Source organism: Nicotiana sylvestris, chromosome 7 (genome assembly GCF_000393655.2).
Source record: "Nicotiana sylvestris chromosome 7, ASM39365v2, whole genome shotgun sequence".
Taxonomy (NCBI): Eukaryota; Viridiplantae; Streptophyta; class Magnoliopsida; order Solanales; family Solanaceae; genus Nicotiana; species Nicotiana sylvestris.
In genome coordinates, this window is record NC_091063.1 from 157,922,277 (window position 1) to 157,934,137 (window position 11,861).

At 32.1% G+C, this 11,861-nt stretch overlaps 1 protein-coding gene across 1 annotated transcript; it reads right to left on the reverse strand.

Moving 5' to 3' along the window:
- Positions 1-1,294: 1,294 nt before the first annotated feature.
- On the reverse strand, positions 1,295-6,735 carry LOC104224314 (probable serine/threonine-protein kinase PBL7). Its single transcript, XM_009775937.2, has 5 exons — positions 6,476-6,735; positions 4,561-4,748; positions 3,345-3,534; positions 2,867-3,258; positions 1,295-1,993 (listed from the first exon to the last, which is right to left on the reverse strand). Exons 1-5 carry the CDS (start codon positions 6,567-6,569, stop codon positions 1,685-1,687), a joined length of 1,173 nt encoding a protein of 390 aa, XP_009774239.1. The 5' UTR covers positions 6,570-6,735; the 3' UTR covers positions 1,295-1,684.
- Between the last annotated feature and the right edge of the window lie 5,126 nt (positions 6,736-11,861).

An 11,861-nucleotide genomic window follows, 5' to 3' on the forward strand; every position in this document is an offset into this window, starting at 1 on the left:
AATATACTCTACATACACATTACAATAGTTATGGCTATATTTAAGGGATATTATCCCCTAAAACAGTGAATAGTTAGGATTCCGCAGATTAATAAAAAGGTATACGGTGTAATTATTTAGGGATTTTCTATGTAATTTCTATAGTTAGGCGTATTGAATAAAGAGTTTATATAGATGGGTATACCATGTTTTTTCCCCTTTCTGAAAATGGTGAACCCGAGCCCATATCCTTTAAAGATGTGGGCTTGTGGGAGGGGCTAGGCAGGCCAAAACGTGGGCCTAAATACTTTTTCGAGATTTTAAATTTATTTACCCGATTTTGTCTAAGTTTTCCTATTTACAAAAAGTAACTAAAAATTTTTACAAAAGAAATGCAAATCTTATCAAAATACAATTTATCTACATCTCTAAATACAAATTTTATGTACATATTTCGGTCAAAATACACAATTTTATTTACAATTTAAATATAATTTTTTTTGTACAGAATCCGGTCAAAAACTATAATTTACATATAACTTATATATATTAGTTGTATATATTTTGTATGCCGCTTCTATACCCGACAAACAAAATATTAATTTGTTTATATCTTTGTCGAGTTTCAATCTGAAATTCTAATCAAAACCGCCTTGAATCTTTCACCAAATTCTCTCAGAATTGAGATATACACTCCAAAGTGATATTCTCGATCATTTGCGATAACACTCATTCCAAACAAATAATAATTTAATTAAACCCGATTTTCTAATTAAAAACTTCGAAGCTTTTTAGTGGTTGTCAATAAAATTTAAATTCAAATCATTATACTGATATAGGGATACACTATATTTGCCTGCATTTGAAGCTTTGGGAGGGGAGAGGTAGGGATAAGACACTGAACTGTCGGAGATAAATTATATGCGATCCAAATTGTGGCCAGCCACAACACAACTGCATCTTAATTCCTTGTTCTCCGTGATACTGAGACTGTTTTGTTCTTTTGTTAATTTTTCTGGAAAAAACACTTTTCAAATTCAACATGAAAGGATAAAAATCAGAGAACGTTGAAGGAAAAAAAATTGGGAAAAGAACATAGAAGGAGAGAGAGAGAGAGAGTTAATCATCCTGAACTGAAAGAAATGCAATATTGTTATTCGTCAAAGTTTCATTTATTCAATGACTACAATTCAATTGATCAAGTACGCCTCAAGCCGAAGTAGTTTGAGTCAACTATATGAATCCTCTATATTCATTCAGCTCAATCCGACCCCATTCATTTCAATACTCAATAATGTCTTTGATCACAGAGATATGGCTAAAAAGAATATAACTACAATCCCCATTCTGTAATTATACATCACAATTTGCTGTTTCACAATACAATACTTGCACACAATATGGCATGCCTGTACAAAAGAAAACTTCGCCAAGAAATGACCGAAACCATAAAGTGCAGTAACACGCATCAACTATGTACTCAAACGATTAAAGGGGAAAGCAAACATGCTCGATAACAAGGGAAGATAAGCGTAGCTGGTCTGATTTCTGAGCTACAAAATTGTTCCTTCTGATTGAACTTGTATTTGAGGTACCTTTGATTGTCATTTGTACTGAACTAGCTTCAACTAGCAGCTATCCAATAGGTCGCTCGTCTTGATATTTTGTACTTGTTCCTAGAGAAAAAACTTGTTTAGTCTATTATTCACCATCTAGCTTCAGAACTTCCACCCTTTTGTCGCTTATCACCATCTCGTTTCGTTCTAGGTGGAGTAGCAGGTGTCCAGCGCGAGTTTTGAACTCCTTGAGTACTATCACTGTCAAATCTTTGTGCAGCAAGGTAAGATAAGGCTGTGACAACATCTGCTATGACTGGACGCATGTTAGGTTGCTCGTGAACACACATTGCTGCAACTGCTAGAGCTTGATACAAACCTCTAACGGGATATTGGCCTTGAAGTACTGGATCAGCCATCTGTGAGAATTTCCTCCGCTCTTTGAACAAGGGTCTTGCCTGGTAAGGAGCGCACAATTATATTCTTCGAACTTGGTTCGCTATGGTGGGTTTGCTAATAGCAAAAAGAATATCCCCCCCCCCCAAAAAAAAAAAACCACATACACACATACACAAAAAAAAATCACAAACACAATAAAAAGGGCTTTCTTCATTTTTCGCCCGCGGCCCAAATAATTAAAGCTGGTAGCTCAAATATACAAAACGTATACACTGATTATGTATATTATATATTTATTTATGCATATTATAGGTATATTATACTTAATATACAAAACATATATATTTGCTGGATATTATTTTTTGGCGAGGCCCAAAAATGTAATTATCCCAATAAAAACACTACGTTATAAAATGCTCCAGTAAACAGCATCAAATGAAAACACTGAACCTCCACTGCTCACACTTCTCATCTGCTAAACTACCCATACTGCCCTAATAATTTATGTTGCTCGGACCTTCCAAAAATGCTGCCGCACCTATGTCGGATCCTCAAAATATGCACTAGTTTTGCAAGAACCGACGCGTAGCCTGTGGTATTTTTGAAGAGTGCGAGCAACATAGCTAATAATCCAACACAAACATATGCATGTTTTTACAATTGCATAATAGTGTATTTTTTAATGAATAAAAGAAGAAATCTTTTAATCTAATTATCTAACAGAAGATTCACACGGTTTTCAACAATCAAGCCAAAATCATATTACATCAGCTATGGACTGCCTTTACCTCAATTTGTTTAAGATATTTTTAACATATTTTAACATATGAGTGGTTTTACAATTACACTGATTTGATTATTTCATTTGCGGAAATTAACAGGCAACTGCGGAAACAACAAGATAAAGGCAATATAATAAGCAAATATCTTACCCATGCAACCAGATTGTGCTCTCCTCCAGTTTTTGAACTTTCAATTGCTTTCCTGCCAGTTATGATCTCCAAGAGGACAACCCCAAAGCTATAAACATCCGACTTTAAAGTCAACTGACCAGTCATAGCATACTCCGGAGCGCAGTACCCATAAGTACCCATAACTCTTGTCGAGACATGGGTGTTATCTCCTACGGGCCCCAACTTGGCCAATCCGAAGTCAGATAGCTTTGGATGATACCCCTCACCAAGCAAAATATTAGAGCATTTTAAATCGCGGTATATTACGGGCGGGCTTGCCTTGTCATGTAAATATTCCAAGCCCTTTGCTGCTCCAGCTGCAATTTTCATTCTCGTGTTCCAATCGAGCACTTTCTTAGCGGGCGTAAGATCTGCATAACACTTAAATTTAAATCCAAACTTCATACGAAAAAATATAGACAGGAGGAAAGCGGTGATCGACTAAAAGAGATATTACCATGAAGATGGTCATCCAATGATCCTAGTGGCATATATTCGTAAACCAGAAGTCTCTGATCTCCGTCAGCACAATAGCCAATTAAATTTACCAGGTTAGGATGGTGTAACAAACTTAGCATCAGCACTTCAACAAGAAATTCCCTGTTTCCTTGCAATCCATTACGATCGAGTTGCTTGATGGCAACAATCTATAGCAAATAAATGAGAGAAGGTGTCAAAGCATAGCTCCAGCACATATCTTATATGTCCATAGCAATATCATAAAGCATCGTCCCAATGATAAAATTGAACAGTAGCAATAGTGATAACAATAAAAATATTACTCCCTCCGTTCCAGTTTATGTGAACCTTTTCAGAGTACGAGAGTCAAAGTAACTAATTTTCATTGTGAAATTCGAACATAGATTTTTAATTTTTTAAAATAAAATTTATATAATAGAAACTGCATAAAAAGTACTATAAGTCACAATAACTAACAATTTAAAATAATTAAAAAATTATTTTCAAAAAAACATGGTCAAAAGAAAACTTTGTTTGACTCCCCATATAGTAATAGATTCACAAAAAGTGGAAAAGAGGGAGTATTATAATAAATAAAAAAAGGAAGTGATAAACGACCAAGGTCAATTCAATTTTTTCATAAAGAAGAAAAATTTGAACCCAATACATACCCAATCTAATCAACGTAAAAAAAGCAGAATCTAAAACAATGCATCAGAGGACATAAAGCTCATATTCTGCAGTCTAATAAGGGAAACCGAAGCATTTTCTCAAAGAATAATGCATGTTTCCTAGACTTTATTATTGCTAACAGAACAGGAATGACTTTTTTTCATTTTTGCCCTGTTTGTGACAAAGGATCAAGTGATAAACATAGTGTCTGACTTATCACAACTGATATTCAAGAACGAAGCTAGTCCCTGTCCATAAATAAGCCGACTACTTATAGCATTATGAAATAACATGAGCCCATCAAATACGATGCAAGTGTCCAAGCTTGGCACAGTTAAAGCAAGAACAAAGGAAATAAAATAGTGAAAACGATTCTAATTTCTCTCAGGAACACTATGCGAGAGAACACTGTGCGACAAAATAGTGAGTTCAACCAAAATCTGGTGGATTGAGACACAACCAGAGTGTGGAGACAGAAAGCGGAACTCCATTTCATTGTTGAAAAGAGTTCCATCATTGAAAAAAAAGTAACAGAAGAAAACCTGATTGGAATCAAGCCGCCCTTTGTATACTCTTCCAAAACCTCCCTCTCCAAGAAGACAATCACCTCGAAAGTTTCTTGCCGCAGCTGCTAATTCACGAAATGTAAAAGTCTTGGCTGCAATTTGACTAGACTCTCCATCCTTAACATCCTCCTTTGAGCCTAACAGATTCTTTGCCTTCAACTTTTCTGAACACGAAACCACAAGAAAAAAATAAGAAAGGGAAAGAAAACATAGAACTGACACCAAACAATTAGGGTTCAAAACATCATATACAGCCAACTGCCTGATCTAGAAACCAGCCAAAGGATTTAGTCCAATCGTGGGAAATGCATGATACCAAACTTGATACAACCACTTGATATACTGGAAAATTGTGCAGCTTCAACAACTGAGTCTGTTTCCTACAAATTTTCTAACATGATAGTCATGCAAGAGACAGTAAAAACAGCATAGTTGGACTAGCTAACTCAGTAAACATCGCCAAGAATTCATTTATACAAGATCTTTATGCGACACTCATTATTATTTCCTATCATTGGGTACCTACATGTTGGGTTTGGGTCCATTTAGGAATGAAAATTGTCTAGAAGACGCCTGATGGTACATTGAAATGAAAAAAGAAAAGTTAAAATTTGCACAAGAAACTAACTTCCTGAAACTTGGATGGTAAAATAAAAAGTTGAAAATCTTGGATGTCCAATAGAAAGCCCCTCATTTTTCTTGAAGAAATATTTTGCACAGTTCACTAAAGTTTGAGAGCTCTTGTTTTCATTTTTAGTATATCTCTCTTTTTTTTTTTACAGCTATAAACTCAACACTCGCATACAAGTCTAACACAAAATGTTTCTCTTGAAGTGAATCAAGTAAAAATGAAGTCAAACAACAACAATAAACCCAGTGAGAATCCCACAAGGAGTCCGTGGAGGGTAGGATGTACGCAGACCCTTACCCTACCTTTGTGAAGGTAGAGAGGTTGTTCCGACAGACTCTGGCATAAAGAATATGAGGAAGAAGCAATAGCAGCAAGCAGTACCAACAAGCGAAAGAGACAATAATGTGTATAGAAGTAAGAAACAGAACAACCTATAGTCAAAAACTAAGCCTAAAGAAATGCAAAAGCAATCCCTTACCCAAACAATGGTAAATAGGTGATATCCAAGAATCAGAAGCAATAATATAAAACTGAAGCTCCAGATGAAGCTCAACAAACTGAAGCTCCAGATAAAACTGAAGACCAGAAATTTAACAAAAATTACAACAAACCCATTTCACATAATCATTAAAAGATGAAGCTCCAAACCATTTAAAAACAAGAAATTTGTCAAAAAATTACAACTAACCCATTTCACAGAGTCATTAAAAGTTGAAAACTTGAAGCTTCAAATCATTTAAAGACTAGCAATTTGGCAAAAATGAAACAAACCCATCTCAAAGAATCATTAAAAGTTGAAAACCTGAAGCCTGAAATAACATAAAGACTAGAAATTTGACAAAAATAAAACAAACCCATTTCACAGAATCATAAAAAGTTGAAAACTTGAATTCTCTACTTTTTGGTATACTTCTTGTATACGGGGGGTTCTATCCCTTTTGATTAATACAATTTACCTTATCAAAAAAAAAGTTGAAAACTTGAAGCGCCAAATAACATAAAGACTAGAAATTTGACAAAAATAAAACAAACCCATTTCACAGAATCATTAAAAGTTGAGAACTTCAAGCTCTAAATAACGTAAAGACTAGAAATTTGACCAAAACAAAACAAACCCATTTCAGAGATTCGTTAAAAGTTGAAAACTTGAAGCTTCAAATTACATAAAAACTAGAAAATTGACAATAATACAACAAACCCATCTCAGAAAATTATTAAATTAGTCTACTTATATGATAAATATGCAGATTTATTAATTACCAGAACCAAGTTGGACCGAATTGGTCGAGTCTTTCTTCTTTTTCCTCTTCTTTGAGGTATGCTTTGATGATCCAGAACATGGAAACCAACCCATTTCTCCCTCTTTCTTCTACTTCTCTATGTGTATATATATATTCTGTAAAATGAAAATTGAAGAGTGGTTGCATACATACAGAGAGAAATAGCCTTTCACAGCTGACTGATAAAAGGGTGACGGGTTTTGGGTGACTGTAATAATTCATTAAATTGTTGAAATTTGCATATTTTTTTTGTTGTTAGCTGTCCTTTAGGCTCGTTCGGTATAAGTATAATAATTAATCTCGATATTAAATTTGAAATGAATAACTAATTTTGGAAATAGTTATCTCGAGATTATTGTGTGTTAGGATAATTAATCACGAGATAATTAGGGTTAGTTTGGTACAAGGATAAGGGATAATTAATCTCGATATTAAATTTGATACGAGTTTATTCCTGATTTGGTTGGGATAAAATCGTTGTATAACTAATTTCAGGATTAGTTATCCCGGGATTATAGTGTGTTGGGATAAGTAATCCTAGAATAACTAATCACGAGATAATTAATTATGGGATAACTTGATTCTCAATCAAACGACTCCTTAGTTTTTAGAAAATACTTTCTCCGGTCCGTAATAAGTGACCAATTTGCCTCGGGCACACCCATTAAGAAAATACTAAATTCTAGACAAAAATAATTAGTGTGACTAAACTACATTTAATTAAATATTGCATCATAGTTATAATAGCACTTACTTTTCTTCTTAAATGTGATGAATAAATGATTCTTTAGGGATACGTACATAAATGTAATTTTGAAAAAACAAATTAATTTTTTTCTTGATTATATAAATGGACACTTATTTTGGATCAAAATAAAAAGGCAAATTGGTCACTTATTATGGACAGGAGGGAATAATAAATAAAAGATGTAATTTATGAAGTTACCATATTAAAGTATGTTTTGAGAATTGAGCAGCTTTAAAAATAATTACTTCTACCAAATTTAATCTTATTTTGAGATAATTTTTAAAGCTAAAGCGATTAGGGGTGGGCATAATTTGGGGAACCCGGAATTCAAATCGAAATTCGAAATTTTTTGATTATGGTTTGGGTTTTCGGATTACGAATTGGATTTCAAATTTAATTTTTGTTTTTTGAATTTTGGATTGATGTTGGATTTGATACTTCGGATTTTTGGATATCCGAAAATCTAAAATTTTATTTTATATTTCATTCATTATTCATATGCAAATAGTAATAAGTCTATCACCCAACCCGTTAGATATATCTCAAATATTCAATATTAGTAACTAAGTTACTATCAAAATACTTTCTATATGGACATGATTTTACTATTGCTAATTCTTATCAGCCTTATTTATGCCTCTATTACATTTTGTGATGATGATTTTATTACTTGAATACTTTATTTCGATAATTGTTATGAGAACGAGAAAAAATTTAGGCAATTTAATGTGAATACTTCATTTGGATGTTTATTTTTGTCAGAAGGATAAGCATCTTACTTCATCTGCTCAGAACCGAAAATTCGAAATATTCAAACTGATTAATATGAAACCGAACTTAAGAAATCCAATCCGATTCAAACTAACTTGAGAAATCCAATTCAATCCAACTGGATTGGTTTTGGATTGCTATTTCTTTAGTCGAGAAACTGAAAATCCAAACGAACTTTTTATAGGCAATCCGATCTGTCCGATCACCCAAGGTAAAAAAAAAAAAAAATCAAAGATATTGTTAATTTGGGATGGAGGGAGTAATTATTTGTTACTGCAAAAAAAATACTAACTATTTCTTGGTTGACTAATAGTTAAACAAACTACTTAATACATTTCTTTTTTCTCTTTTCTTCTTTTGGGCGGAGAATTTCAGAAATAGTAAGTATCCAAATCAGTAGTCTTTCTTTTCTTCCCTCTAAATTGTTTTAATTTTAAAAAATTCCAACTTTTGCAATATTGAATTATGGAATTGGACGTTTTACAATGGCAACATTTTGATTCTGGTGGTTCGATTCAAAAATTTTAATTTCGAAAATCCAAAGATATTCTGATAATAGTTTAGAAAACTCTTGATTTTAAACTCTTACCTTTGAATTAGTTCAGTTCACAAATACTAGATCAATTCATTTTATTAATTGAGCTAATTCAGTATATACAGATATTTATTTTGGTATATCAATACAAATAAGTATTTAGAAAAAGAAAACAGATAAAAATAGTTAGTATGTATACATGAATAATTTATGGGAAAAAAGAAAATGGATAAAATGGTTTTTAATATTCACATCAAATTTTAATTTCTTTATATTGATGTTAAAGTTGTAAGCATCAAAAGCTCTAATTCACCCAAAAAAAAAAACATTGCAATTTAATTTAAGAATTCCCCACACCCTCGGGCCTCCCCCCTCACAATTACAGACAAACTCGTTAGTAACAGCTTTATTTGTTCTAATTTTTTTTTTATAATGAAATATTGTTATACACTATAACTGTATTTAATATTTAAATATTGTTTGAATGTTATAGATAAAACTATCCAAAAACTAATTTATTTCCTCTTCCATGTTACATATAAAAAGATAAAAAAAAAAAATTATCTTTGTTTGGTACAATGTTACCTTTGTTTTTAAAGTACTAGTTTGACGTTTAGACCATATGGCATGAATTATATTGATCAAGGAATCAATACGCTTCACATAAATAACTTTAATACACTACAAGAAATATTGAGTCCAGTTAAAAAAAACTTACACTTTAGTGAATATTATTCAAATATTAAACTTATACACAACAGATATTTTGTCCAATGGAATAAGGTACGTGCAAATCTTCAAATCATAAATATTATGCACGATTAAAACTTTGTCCATTGAAAAGAGTATGTGCAAGTCTTCAAATATTAGATATTATGCACGATAAAAAAAAATTGTGCAATGAAATGAAAATATACTAGCAGTTCTTTTTACAAAATTAAATAAAAAAAATTATTTATGAAAGTAAGTACTAAGTACCAACATAATATTTTTTATCATATGGTGTATTAAAGTTTCAAAATATTTGGTAAAAATCTTTGGACTTATTGTTAGCACTAGAGGGGTAATTTCACAAAGAGCATATTGTTATTGTATAGGGTAAAACGGTTCATAATAAATATTCGTATAATATAGCGATACGTGGAACCAGAGATAGACGGAAAGTGAGGCATGTGAAAACCAAGATCGAGGTCAACAGCTTCGGTTAGCACCGGAGAGTCCCCGAAGGGAAGATTGCTAATGAAGACAAACGAATGTGTGTCATCCGATAGCATTCAATGAAGAATATTCTGCAATATTAATATACAGTCCGTTATAGAGTATTATGGCATTCATAGCCTACCGTTACACATTCTTCAATAGCCCTCATAATTGTCATTTAAGATGAACTTGATCCTAGGACTTTATTCCCTAGGTGTCACTATAAATAGGGATTTCAACAACCATTGTAAGGACACGAATTTTCTAACAAACCTATGGTACACATTATTCTAGGCTCAATAACACTTTATTTCTTGTTTATTGGTATTACTATTGCCTACGGAAGCTCTGTTCCCGGAACCAAGCTATCTGCTATCTTGTCTCGATTTTAATGCTAAGTCTTACATTTTTATTTAATTTATTTATTATTTTGGGATCAAATCGATTTGATTGTCTATAAACCACGTATAAATTCAATTGTACCGTTTTACGGGTAAACAGTTATAAAGATAGGTATTGTTGTTATAGGCAAAAATTATTATAGGAAGGTAATATATAATATAAAAAATCAATTCGAAAAAGGTTTATCTTTTATAGTGAAATGCTATCATATACGGATATTGTTACGGAGAAGTGGGACTGCATTAACTTTTATAAATCTATCATCTATTGACCTACTAGATTCAATTTTAAATACCTATGCAAATAAATTTGACAGCATGCTTCATATAAAAATCAAAAGAGGTTAAAATTTTCATTTTGATATTATCCGGTGGGCGGCTCAAAGCATAAATTATTTTACTCACAGACTCGAACTTGTCTTTCATAGATCTATCATTTATTGACCTAAAATAAAATAAAACAATGAAATTAAGAAAGAAAACTAACAATATTGATGCATAGAAAATTGCCAGAATATACATTAGTGCGTGGCAAGTAAGTAGATATTTGGTATCTTTTTCTTAAAGATAACACATAGTACACATCCTCGAGTCCGTGTGCCTAAGATTTCATTTCTAAAAAATATTGATTACTCAATCATAAAATAATATATAATTTGTAGTGTCTATCAAATTAATTAAATTAAATGCTCCAACCTTATTACACTTGTCTTAATCTTTATTTTTTAAATATTTTTTTGTTTCTTAACACGTCTTTATCTTTTATTGTGTTTACTTATTGAAAAATGAAAAGAACAAAGTATTAGCTTTCTCAATTGCAATGTCAAACATTTGACATTGCAATTGATGGAATTCAACTATATAAGGCAAAGGTCACCAAAAACAAAAACAAAACAAAAAAGTGAGAAATAAATTATATAATCAAATGGTCATCAGAAAGAGGAACACTCCTAATGATATTAACATTGCGAGTTACCGACTAGGGTTATGGTGGAGTAGTAAGTACTCCTTCATCCTTAACTAAAGGTCTCGGGTTCGAGCCTTGGATATGGAGTCGCCTTTGTCACGGAACACTTTACCCCCAATGTGAAAATTTTCGGCGCGAATTCGAATTTAATTGAATCCCAATGCGGATACCAGACATCGAATGGGAAACCAAAAAAACATTGCGAGTTAATCAAAGTACTAAGCACTTCATCAAAGTGATGTCTGTATTTAGGAGATTCAAAAATTTATATATGTATACATATAAAAATACTTTCCACCTATAAAAAGATTAAAGCGATATTAGATTCTTTGATTAACAAAGAACAAAGTATAGATAAACGTGAAATATTGTCAAAATCCATTATCGTTTTTTCTTATGCCAATGAAAAAATCATCAATATTACATGATAGTGACAATCAAATTCTAACATAACTTTTCTATCTCAAGGGGCCCACTGATTAACGAGGTGGGCTGAAAACTAAGAGGTCTCAAGTTTAATTTTAGCGGAGGCAAAATTAAGTGATTTCTTTCCATTAGACTAAGCATTGATGGATAAAGGTACCTGGTATTTGTGCTAGTGGAACATAGCTAGTACTTCATGAAATTAGTTGAGATACAAGCAAACTGATCTGAACACCATTGTTTGACCAAAAAATATTAAGTTTTTTGTTAAATTAATTAATGATGAAATAGAGAGTAAATCTTAACCAAGGATAATTAACT